Source organism: Geospiza fortis, unplaced genomic scaffold (genome assembly GCF_000277835.1).
Source record: "Geospiza fortis unplaced genomic scaffold, GeoFor_1.0 scaffold16, whole genome shotgun sequence".
Taxonomy (NCBI): Eukaryota; Metazoa; Chordata; class Aves; order Passeriformes; family Thraupidae; genus Geospiza; species Geospiza fortis.
In genome coordinates, this window is record NW_005054302.1 from 10,860,807 (window position 1) to 10,873,823 (window position 13,017).

The 13,017-nt window shown below is 39.8% G+C and overlaps 1 protein-coding gene across 11 annotated transcripts in view; it reads right to left on the bottom strand.

Moving 5' to 3' along the window:
* The window catches only part of FAT3 (FAT atypical cadherin 3), a 399,047-nt gene that overhangs the window by 29,238 nt on the left and 356,792 nt on the right, over nucleotides 1-13,017 (bottom strand). For all 11 annotated transcript variants that reach the window (XM_031066002.1, XM_031066001.1, XM_031066003.1 and 8 more), the window contains 2 exons: nucleotides 7,396-7,530; nucleotides 6,220-6,377 (listed from right to left, as the gene is read on the bottom strand). In XM_031066002.1, coding sequence (XP_030921862.1) covers nucleotides 6,220-6,377; nucleotides 7,396-7,530 — 293 coding nt within the window. The remainder of the gene's footprint in view (nucleotides 1-6,219; nucleotides 6,378-7,395; nucleotides 7,531-13,017) is intronic.

Genomic DNA, 13,017 nt, shown 5'->3' on the forward strand with positions numbered 1-13,017 from the left:
TGCTGCAGTGTGTCCATCTGTCTTTGGCCATTTTTGGCCATTTCTAGCATGAACAGTCATGTTAGATGAAGACATCACTTGGCATGTGACTCTGTGCTCAAACTCTTCTCAGACAGTTTCCCTGATATAGCTTGAAGGTAAACAGGAACGTTTTAACGTACAGGAGCAGACTGTGTTGTCTGCCATTGAGATCTGTAGATCTCTGGATTTTCTTCTCCTTTGCAAATCCTTGGTTTCTTGACTGGCTGACTCTGAACAGGAGCTCAAGCCAAAACACACTGGGCAATCGGGGTATAAACCTCTGCTTGGTGATTGCTTGGCAGCATGGACACAGAGGTGCGGAGCATGGGGCAAGCTCCCCATAGATGCCAGCTACCCACTTACTCTGCATGGTGTGAGGGGGTGTAGAGGAATGAATACATGTAGAAGGAGCCAGGGAAGGAGATAGAATTAGCCCCTGCTATGAACAACCAGCTGTTTTGCAGTCCCTGATCTGTAAGATGTAATGAAACTGAGAAGAAATCAAATCTATGACTGTAATACATGCTTAAGGGATGGATGTTGCTTGATACTCCTACAGCTCAATCAAATAAGGCTAATGGATGCATAGAATAATGAGTCTGGATCATTTTTCATTAAGAAACATTTTCTTAAAGGACTCAAAACTCAGGTGTAAACAGTTTCTGTAGATTGAAATTGGGTCTGTTAAAGCATATTCTCAGGAGGAATCTTGGTAAACATGATGTCCTGATAAACAGAATTTTTTCTCTCCAGAGATGGAGCATTAGTTTCTTTCCTCCCTGTGCAACAAAACAGGCCATAAACATTGAAGGTGCTGCTCAAGAAGTGTGGTCTCTCACACCAGGAATACAAATCAAACAGAAAAATGCATGCCAATATATTACACTTTGAAAAACAGCCATCACTGGATAAGCAGATAACTTGCTGCTTACTTAAAAGGCTTTTTCCTATGGAAACTCTTCTACTGATTGTGTATAATATACATATACCTCCCCTATGACTACTTATGCCCTGAAGGACCTACTGCCTGCATGTCTATTACTCTTACTCACAGAACATGTTTTTCCAATTATCTTTATAAATACAACACCACATTTGAGCACCTGGGATAAATATTACACCATTTGTATACAGGAAACTATGATCTGAAAGATTTGCCATTAAAATATGTTTTATACATCTTTCTCATCCACTTTTATTTCTCTTTACCAGCAGATGATCTGACATGCACAGTAAATATATATTGTCTGAAGGGTTAAGTTTCCTTCCTGTTATTAAAGAAACACGAGTAACCTCTAACTAGAGAGAAAGATGGAAAGGATGGTCTGGTGCTTACAGTACTAGCCTAAGACATGACAGATCTGCAGACCTGCATGGGAACCCGCACTCTGCAACATTCTTCCTCTGAGATCTCAGGCAAACCATTAGTTTCAGGTCTCCATCAGTAAAAGAGGGGTAACGTCATTTCCCTACCTCACACCACTGCTTTACAGATACATACATTAAAGACTCTGTGACATGCCCAGATACCCCTAGCAATGGGACCATAAAAGCACTTTCAATAATCAGATGGTCATGGGCCTTGCAGTAGAGGGGCTGGGAGGAAGTATTTGTCCCCTGATGGACCTCAAGGAGGAGTAGGGAGAACAGGAAGAGCTGGCAAGGAGCAGATGCTGCAAAGGGCTCCACTCTTGAGTACTCAGCAGCTGGACTGGCCAGGCAGGGAGGAGAAGGTTTTTCCACCTAATAGGTAAAATTGCTGTCCCCACTCCTAAGCACAGAGAATGCACCCATCGCTCAGCAATTAATCCCTGGTGTTACTGGGATTCCTTGTAGCCACTGAGATGTCAGGGTCACTGCTCAGTCCTCAGAGGGGGTTCTTTGATTATAGCCTGGACCTCAGTACCAAGAAAAGCTGAACTTCAAGCTAACTGAGGGACATTCAAGGAAAAAATATGGGCATCCAATGAATACCCAGGCTCTTGTCCAGGCTCAGCAGTTATCCAGACAATAACCTCAGTGGCATGGTTGGTCTGGTTGAGAGCTGGTAGCGTCAGACTGTCAGTCCAGCACTGAATGTGTGGTGTTGCTTTTTTCATCCATCTATGTAGTGCAACACTGCAGAAAGCCTGAGTTACACCATATCACAGCAGAGACATGCAAACTTTGCAACCCCTCACCAGTGCAGCCCATGGCACCAGCAGAGACCCTCTGCACCATGAAAGCAGAGAGATGTTGCTTCATCCAAGCTGGGCAGAAAATTCCCACAAAGCTTCCACTTCCCAGAGCTTTCTAAGCTCAGGGTTTAGTTACAGTCCCAGTTATAACAACTATGACAGGGAGGTTAATGTACACTTAAGCATATATGCCACAAGATTCCTCACCTGTAGAGAAGTTAAAAGAACAGTGGAGACTCCAAAAGCCAATGCAATCTGTTACATTTCAATAATTTCATTCAATGGGCACGATGGAGCCGAACACACACTGTAAATTATATTAGAATATTAGTCTGGCTAAGATGTTTGGCTAACATCCATATTTGTGTATCAACATAGGTAATAAAATGATCAAATGGTTCTTCTGAGACCACCTCCAGCTCACACAGTCCATCTGCAGTCAAACACCATGGATACAGCATGCTGCCTCCTAATCTATCTGGGGAAATATTTCGTTAGCTGAATTGCATTTCAGGTTCATTTGTGTAAAACGGTGTATTTAATTAAAACATTACTAGTTTCAACTCCAGCCACAACTGGGATCATCTCCAAACTTCAGCCCTATCCAGCATAGGCATGCAGCAGTAATGCATTAAAATGTGTAATGCACACTTAACTAAGCCATGCAAAGTTTCACATTAACTGCCTGGACCAAAGAACATATGCTTGCCCTTCACTATTCAGCTGCTATATTTATAGCATGATGGGAAAGTCTTTCTTTACCTATTTTTAATGCTTAAAATTTCACAAAACAAGATGAATCTTCATTATATTTCTTGGGGAAAAAAAAAAAGGAATTCTCTTCTGCTATGGCCTAGTAATGCTTTAGATGGTTAAATCTTACTTTTCTGAGTTAGCTGCTACATAGGTAAAAAGGGAAGAGTGGTGTGGGTTTTGGGACATTCAGTCTTTCCAAAGGAAAAAAAAAGCCAACATTGACTTGCATATAATTTTGCTCCAATTGTCTTAAAAGCAACAGCATAGAAAAACAAAACAAAACAAAACAAAAAAGGCCAACCTCTCAAAATCGATGGATGAATTGCTTTATTTGAAACAGCTGAATAAATAACACCCTTATTTTATTATATCAATAGAGTGTAGCTGGTAGGCTTTCAGCAAAGTAGTAGACAAGCAGTTTGCTCTATGGAATTGATTATTCATCCAGGAAGGACACTGTCTTAAGCTTATAAAATATTTCCATCCCTGGAGTTATCACAAATGTATGAGCTTCCAAAATTAAGCTGGCCATTTAAACACCAAAAAGCATATTGCAGCATTAATTTTTAAGCAGACTGCAATGGCAGAGACTTGCTTCAAAACAATCAATGTCACTCTGTGCCCCAACAGCACAGGTGTTTCTGCCTGTCTTCCCGTGGGCTCACACCTTGTGGGTCTAATTTTTTTCCACCTCTGCCTTTATTTGAAGCTCAATGATGGTGCTGGGCCCTCTGGTGCTAATGTAGCAGATATTTAAGTAGATGCTTAAAATTAAGGTATGTGAATAGTTCCAACTGGTTTCAAATACAGGAAGTTAAGCAAGTGATTAAGTGCTTTGCTGGAGTGATGCCAGAGTGCTCAAAAGAATACAGGATTTCAAGCTTTATCCTCTATTTGGAAAGCTTGTCCTCATGTTTAATTTAATTGAAAGCAATGCTCAAATGATAACAACTTCACATTTATAGACCTCTAATTAATCTGCTTAATGGCCTCATTTCTGAGTGCCTCCCTACCTCCCAACATATGTACCTGGTTAAAGGAAGCCTTACCTCTGGTTTACAAATGAAAAAAATGTGTGTTTAGGAAGTCTAAGCATAACTTCCTTGAAAACACCTGAGTCAGGAGTCCCCAAAGTGCAGTCCATGAGCCAGCAGCCATCCCTGAAGAGACCTGACAGGGCTGAATCCCTTGAGCATGATGCCATTTGTCTACCACAGAGCACGTTTTTTGAAAACTTAGCCTGATATTCCTCGGTTAAAAGACCTTCACAAACTAAACTCTGACAATTCCTGATCTTTTAAGTGACACCATTTCTTAAAAAAACCTATGCTGAATGTAATGATTTTTCCTTTAAACCCCATGCCTGCAGAAGCCTGGTGCCAGACCTGGGAAAAGGACATGAACTCACTGCAACAGTGAATCCTGCCCTGCTGAAAAGCTGAGCATGGGGCTTTGAGAAGTTTAATTCCCTATGTCCTCCCCTGATCAATGTACAGGACAAAGCAGAGGCTTTGCATCCATACACAACCATGGACCTCACTCATCAGATATGTGAGGTAGCAGCTGCACATGAAGCTCTCTACTTTCTCTTTCTTCGTTTCTTACACTTAGGGAGCAAACCAGCTTGACATGGAGGCTGCTGATTGAGATTGGAGCACAATAACCACAGCTCTTGTTGCTGCTCCTTGAAGTATTATTTTTAACTCAGCATCTTTAAAAGAAAAACTAATTAGGTGATTATGTGAAGTGGGGACTGAAAACATGATTCCTACCTCACAACTAAATACTCAATTGAGGTGATTGTAAAGGGCGGTTCTCTTACTGGTTTGGATTTTTTGTTTTGTTTGTTTTTGTGTTTGTTTGGTTTCGGGGCTTTTGTTTGTTTGTTTTCTCCCTGGTGTGGGTTTTTTTGTGTGGGTTTTGGTTTGTTTTTTTTTTTTGGTAGCAATAGTAGTAGCATCAACTTTTCTATTTTGGTGGCAGATATTCAGCTGGATATTTTCACTAAGTTGTCTATGACCTGAATATGCTGTGCTCCCTAATGATGAGAACTTTATACACAAAACTCTAGCAAAATGAATTCTATTATCACCTATCACTCAAATTCAGGCCATCTCTGTATCATCTCCTATTGTTTTCAAGTGGCACCTTCCACCAGGGCCATTTCTTTTTTCCAGATATTTTTTTGAAATTATCAAATTGAAAAAAATGCCTGCTGACAGATGCTAAGAGCAAGCATGATGAAGTCTTCAAAGAAGGTCTTCCAACCTGCAGTTTTACTTGTTTTTGTTTTTAAACAAAAATACATGCTTGAAAGTTCAAAGTGCATTTCTATGTGTCTCAAAGCAGAGGTTGTCTCATGCAAATCTGAACAATGCTGACAGTTCCTGGTGAATGACAGACAGTACTCTTGCCCCTGAAATACTTCAGCCTAACAGCTACAAAATTATTTGCTGCCCATTAATAACTCATCTAGCCACTTTAACATTACCTAAGCATTCAGCCAAAAGTACCCTAAAGATTGCAAATACAGACACAAAAGGCTCTGTGCCATTTCTTCCACTGCTGAATTATAGAATGTGGCTGAATTACAAATGTCAGTGTTTTCATTTGGTACCTTAGAGGCTATAGCAGAAATACTATATGTGCAGGCTCTTGGATGAGCCTAGTACTCCCTTTCCATCCAGCATTTATTTGCCATTCCACAGAAACAAAAAAAAAAAGAATAAAAATACATGGAAAGATTATCAATTACATATTGATTTGGTATCAATCTCCATTGACCCCATGACTCTCTCAAAAAAGAATCTTAATCCACAGAGTGCAGAGATTCTCATATTCAGTAGGAGACACGTTCTAAGCAGTTGGTTGCTGGAATTAGCTCACTAACAGTGAGGGCATATCCTCTAACCACAGACAGGACAGAAGGGAAGAACAGCAATTTCAGCAGGCTTCGTTTTGACTACATACTCATATAAATGGCCAAATCTTACATCTCGTGCAGACTGGCTCCTGCACACAGACACACATAATGTGCTTATAATGAACAGCACCCAGTGGGGAATTTTCCAAGTAAAGTACCACTAACAAGCTGCTTTTCTGATCGTTGCTGCTGCTGTTGTTGAAATTGTTTTTCCCTGTTAGAATTAGACTTCATCTTCTCAATCTACAGCTGAAATGAGAACAGCATTCCCAAAATCAAGAGCCAAGAGAAAATACAGAATCGAGAAAAACAACTGCAGAAAAGATAAGTTATTTTAATTACCTTCAGAATTATACAGGGATTCGCTCTGGTGTACATTATAATCCCATTGCTTTGCAGGGTTCGCAGTCGGAGAGCCAACTTGAATTCCTCTTTCTTGCTATTTTCAGAAACACGGTATTTAATGTAGCTATTCCCAGCAAAGCTAAGGGAAGTGTGGCCTGAAACAACCATTTTGAAAAGACACATGTGCATTTAGTGATACATAAAATAATTCCTCACTGTTAAGTAATTAAAGAATTTATAAAGTTAATGAGAATGACTAGAAAGAAATAAATAAAACTCATTTTTGATGAGAGAAATCAAAGCTGGCATCTACTACTAAATATTTCTGCATTTTCTTTTTTTAAGCTATTTACCAGGGGATAGAGGAAAGTTCTATTTCTCCATATTTAAAAATAAAAAAAAGGGGTTTCTCCAAGTATTCAGCACTTTTCAGCTTATACACTCCTGGAGGTACCAGTCTTGCCCAACTGGTAACAGAGGGAATCAAAGATGACCACACCTGTACATCAGGCACTTGAGTTATGGGTGTCGAGTTACGTGTGGGCAGATGTCAGCCAAACCCTTGCAATGAATCCCCTGCAACCACTGCCCAGGACCACATTTCAGTATCTGCTGTGCTTTCATCAGGCAAACAGCACAAATCCTCTGTCCTGCAGCCTGGCATTCACTGAAGTCAACAGAAAGATCTGCTTCACTGCCTGTCCACCTGGCTCTTCATATCCCAGGGAACAACTCAGATGCAGAGAACTAGCAGATGTCCTCAAACTTTCTTTTTGGGATAGTGTGGTGTTTTCATTAATAAAGCTTGGAATTTTGGTAATCTAAATAGTAAGCAGAAGAGTTAATTATGGAGCTTTGCCCATGGGCAGGAAAACATCTGGCTAACATTCTCTAGGAAAAATCCTGTTTTCTCAGCAGCCTGTTCTACTGAGCTGGTATTCGAGCAAGCCAGTGGGAATTTCCAAACAGAAACTGGATCACAGCCTACATACAGCCCCTTAGCCATAAAGACAAGTATTTATAGGGCTTATAACACACACCCTCCAGTGCCCGTGCTGAGGTGGGCTAAGCAGTACATTTTCTGTTAACTTCACTGCTGCCTCTGCCTTACAAAATGAGAATGGCAGCACTTTATTGTCCAAGCATATCCCCCTTTATGGCTGTGACATGCACCTGAACACTCGCCAAGCTTTCCCGGTGGGCACTGGCAGATGAACGGTCTCCGGTTGGCTTCATAGCCCACACACTGCATGTCCCCTGGGCACGGCTTCTCCAGGCAGGGATCCGTGGAGCCTGGGCACAGTGCTCCTGCAATAAGGTAAAACACTGTCAGGGATCCACAGTGTATAGCATGATCTGCTGCAATACAAGAGTAATGAAAGACCATTATTGATCGCACACTTCAGTACAAGCAAAAAATGGCTTAATAATAACAACAACAACAAAAAAGCCCCAACAAACCTTCATAGAAAGAACAGCTTTTGGGCAAGTACACAGCAGAACTGCAACAGTTCTTTTCAAAAGACTGCCCTTAACCCCATGGGAACATATTATAAAAACAACCTATTATGAGCAGTAACTGGTTTATAACTTTGTGTGATAACTCTCAGGCCATTCTTTTTCCCACAAAGCTTCCTGCACGAGGGCTTTAGAGATGTAAGTGAAAAAAATAGCTTGAAGCTATGCACTCCTCTTCCCTCAGAACACCCATGAGAAGCAAATCTAAGGAGGTAGAAATGGTCGCAGCATCAAGCCTGCCAGAGTTTAAGAAGCATTTGGACAATGCTCTCAGGCACATGAGGTGATTCTTGGTGGTCCTGTGCAGGGCCAGCAGTTGGACTTCAATGATCCCTGTGGGTCCCTTCAAGCTTAGGATATTCTGTGATTCTGAGCCATGCCTGGGCTACAGTGACACCTGGATTTTTCATTCTCATATTACACAGGACATGCTGCCAACTTGATCATACAGTACAGGCAAACTTGCCCTCTCCCTATGTTCCTTCTGACATTTCTGAGATCTTACATCCTATCCAGCTTGCCCAGGCCACCAAAACCTGCCCTCCTTTTTTCTAATCTGCAGGAACAGAACCATACTGACTTTTCAATTTGCTTAAAATACTTGGGAGACACAATTATATGTAGGTTTTTCAAAACCCCCTAAATTCTTTACATCTACCATGCTGAACATGTCAAAGACTTACTATTTAAAGCCACTCAATATCAAAAAAATTTTTGCATTTCATGGGGTTTGGCTAAAACTTCAATGTAACTTCTTAAAGTGTCTAAATGAATCTCTTTTGATTGTCCTAATCTTAAAAGATTTGCACACACTGTCTATAATAATACAAAACATGATACAACTATTGCTGCTTCATCTATGAATTTTCAGAAACATGTGACTTCCGTAACAGCTAGCCTTTTCTGGGTTGCAATAAGGTACTTGGGAGATGCAGGGTCAGTTTCTCCATTTGGGCATCAGTGTATGGCTGTTATGGAAGTAGTCTTCAAGTACAGGAAGAAAAGGCACTCCTGCCCTTGCTTTTGTTGATTTGCAGCCCCAGCATGAATGGAAGCAAAGGCAGTTGCTGGGAATGGACAGACACCTTTTCTTTTGTTTATCAAGTTAATTTATTTAAGATACGCTGGTGATGAATTTAATGATAAAAAGCATCTTCTTACCCACTGCTTTCCAAATATTGGCAGTTCTTGTATATTGCAGGATCTATATTGTAGGATCCTTACTGTATTCGAAAACTAGTTTACTTTTGAGCACATTGTTTTATTTACAGTTTATAAAGGAAGGAATCAACCTGTCATGTAGTACATCTCCAAAAGTAATGAAAGAAAGAATCTTACTGCTCTCACACTCTTGTACAAGCCAAGCAGGGCTCATAGTAGGCATAGCTGAAATTACCTGACACTGCAAGTATTTTCTGGGAGAAGAAAAATTACTACTGTAGTTTTCAAAGTGCACATGGGCTGACTACAAATATGGCAATTACTGTAAATGTCCTCCTTGATGTACAGCACAGTCAATTTAACGTTTAACATCCTCTCCTCCTTTATCAAACATTTGTTTGAGAGGTCTGTGGAGTAAAAGATTTACAGTACTGCCTGTAGCACTGTTAGAAAATGATGCATGGCAATCTTTATTAATCACATTAGTAGGTAACATTAACAGGAATAACAGCTGCAATACACAGTCACACTTTAGGCCTTATAGAATCAAGGAAAAACTGTCATAGGGTTCTGGACTACAGATTAATATTTTATTTAAATGTAATATCTGTAGAATTTAACAGAGAATATGATGTTTTCTATACTTTGGTTTGTTTGGCTTTTTTTCAGAATAAAACTCCTCATTTCTTAGATTTCAATGGCAAGTAACAATTACTTCTGAAGTTATAACGGGTTGTTAAAAATTCTACAGGCTGCTTTGTATTTTCACCTTGGTTGCTTTAGCTATTTTAACTCATTCTTATGTGACAAATACACAGCCTTCTAGTGTCTGCAGAGTATATCTCTTCTTTGAACAAACTTAAACCTTTAGTGAGGCTGCAATTCGAGTGAGCCTCTGTGTAGCTGACAGACATGCCATTTGGACTAAAGCCCCACAGCTTGTCACAGTGCAGCAGAAAGAGGCACTGAGATTTCCAAACGTGGCTCTGCAAATTTTCACATCCCCTAACCTATGACTGTATCCTTGACATGAAGCAATAAAGGAACAGCTTCCTTTGTCATCTGCCTCTGCCAGGATTTTTTTATCTGATTCAAACTCTGATTTGTACTTTAGAGCCATCCTTTCACATTCAGAAAATATATGGAAAAGATATAACGTACTCTGTGCAACGGTGGAAAGAACTGTTTATCCTGAATGGCCAAGAATACTCCTTCTGGTAAACTACAAGGAAACCAACTTTTTATTCATCCTGCTGCAGCAGGATTTCATAGCTGTCACAAAACTTTAAAATATTCAGACTTGCTAGAAGTGCTTTATGCCTGTCTGTATGGTTATAAGTACATAAGCCACAAATCTGCATTATTGCATTGCCCCAGCTAACACACATTTTCAGGCTGATTTCACAACTATGTGGAGCAAAATTGTAAAATTGTTCAAGGTTACGCTGTCCACATCAAAGATTTACAGCCTGAGTTTAAATAAAATTATTTTAATGTTGCATTTCCACTCCAAAGGGCAGTCTATTTTCCATCCAATAAAAGATTCAAGAAATATAGGTTCAAATTCATCTTTTTTTTTCTAGGCAGGTCCAGACATCTATGGCATTCTCTTGAAACTCATATTAGCATTAATAAAAACTGTTCTTTACAAGGTACCACAGAAACACATGAGCTAGCATCAAGCAGTGCGTGGTAGGAAAAGGTGGAATAGACCCACTTGATTTTGACAGATCATCTTCAGCTAAATTCTCTAAAAGAAGATAAAAGTATTTCAATCTTCTAACCAATATACTGAGGCAGAAAACACTGTTCCATTGCAAGATGAGAGATTTATTTAATTCCTGCTCCTTCAAAAAAGAAGCACTTCTAGGACTGTAAATATATTTTGAAAATTGAGTGCTTCAAGAATTTTAACTTCAGCCTTGTGATATTAGGCGGTTTTCTATCAGCCCAGTCTCCTGAATCTGTATGAGTATTACAAAGACTCTGTTTTTTTCAATTACATTAAAAAAATAGCTTGAGAGGAGGGAGATTCCTGAAAGCCAGAGTTGCAAGAGCACAGGGAGAAAACCTTCCTTGGACAAAGGTGACATAAAACAGACTACAGCCAGATCTAACCAAGTTATCTGCAGTTCTCTGTTCCCAAGCACAGACCTTTTTCTTCCATTTTCCTTGCCAGGAGAATTCCAGGCTCATTAATATTCATGTGTGTGCTTCCTGAAAATGGGAAAAGCACTGTTGTACACATAAGAACTGGGCTGCTGATGCCCAGTCCTTTAAAGCATCCAGGACTCTCTTAGAGGCAATGTGTGCTCTGTGGAGCTGAGGCCAAAAATCACCTCCGAAGAACAGGTCCTGTATTAACAGCAGATCCTCACAGTCTATGATTTCCTTCTGTCAGAGCATTCACAAAATTCTAAAAGTGGCTTCATAAAGTCTGAATTATCTTGTTTCATGAGAAAGTGGTCCAAGGCCCTGTTCTCTTGCTTAAATAATGTGGATGTATCTGCATTTTTGCCGAACACTCTTGGGTCAATTAGAAAAATTCTTTCAAACTATTAGGCCAGAACCATATTAAACTTTTGAAATGGAATTAATCTCATATAGCTTTAAGGTATGATTCATCTGACTGATTTTAGACATCTAGGGAGAGATGTATCATATAATTAAAAATATCTCATTCTTCCCACAATCTGCAAATGGGGCCTGGAGTGACCAGGACAGATGTGGATATAGGTCCATATTTGTCAAGATTCTTTCAATCCATTCCTCTCTCGTAAACTTATTAGCGTACCATCACGTTTGTAGGATTATAATGTAGAACAACTCTAGAGCAAAGCAGTCCCAACAAAACCTGCTCTGCCCCTGCACCTTTGTCTCAACACAAAAGAATTACTTTGCATCACGAAAAAATACAGAATAGATTTTTGCCTTTGAAAAATGAGAATCCCGTGAGAAATGTTTTACAGGAATATATTTATTCCATTCCTCCTACATTTCTTTCTCCCAGCACTGACAGATGTTTGCATACCTCATGCCATGTGATGGGAGGTTGGTAATTGCAGAGCCCCTCTGGTCACGCTGACACAAACCCCAGTTTGTGACAATATTTTTCATACAAACACAAACAGATGAGCAAAAAAATCTGAGGAGACAGTCTGTTATTGGAAAACTCTTTAGTTCAATTTTATTGATTTAAAAGCTAAGATTGATGTGTGTGAACTTTTGAACTTACCCTTCCAGAGATGAGCTGTTGAAACTCCAAAGTTCACCCACTGCCTACTTTACAGTCTCCCTGCATTTTCACATTAGATAACTCTGTTTGCTCACAAAGGTAATCTAGGCAAGTTATGCACAGCTGGCATGCATAAATTGTGCATATCTGTGACATCTGCCAGTGGACAAAAACACTCCAAGTATGATACATATTTCAAGAATGAGTGAATTAGTTCAAACTCAAGCTTTCTGGGCCATAATTGAATCAGATCTCTGGAAACATATGCAGTATTTTAATGGCTTTTTCATAATTCAAGGTATTAATATTTACTGGATGTGGAACTATTTTAGCAACAAAGGAAGTGTAATACTTTTATTACAGTGCTAATATCTTGCTAATGCTGTCTCATTAAACAAGCCAAAACAAATCCATGCACTTTTTCCAGAATTGCTGCATCTGTGCATTTATTTATAAGAACTACTGATGGAAGAAGCATTGCATTTTTCCAACTCTTTTACTCTAGCTTTCATGGAAGCAAAACTACCCATACATTCTCTATTATGCTCCCACAAGTCTGTGTCATCTCCTATGTGAGAAAACACAGTGTGTTTACCTAAATACCAAAATATTTTCTGTGGCTCCTTTAATTAAAAACAGTAGAAGAGGATGAAGCATTAACTAACGAGGAGAAGGCCCACAGCATGAACCTTTGCTTAGCACCAAGGTGTATTATTTCTGTGCAAGTAACAGACACCAAGGTGTTCACCTCTTTGGCAACTCTACCTAACTCAGCAGCTCTGGATAATTTTTTACTACAGGCTGTATGGCAGGCTGGATGTGCTCAACCCCACCCCAAATTGTGTGGCCCCCCCATGGGAAATGCCCACTTAGTGGCTCAA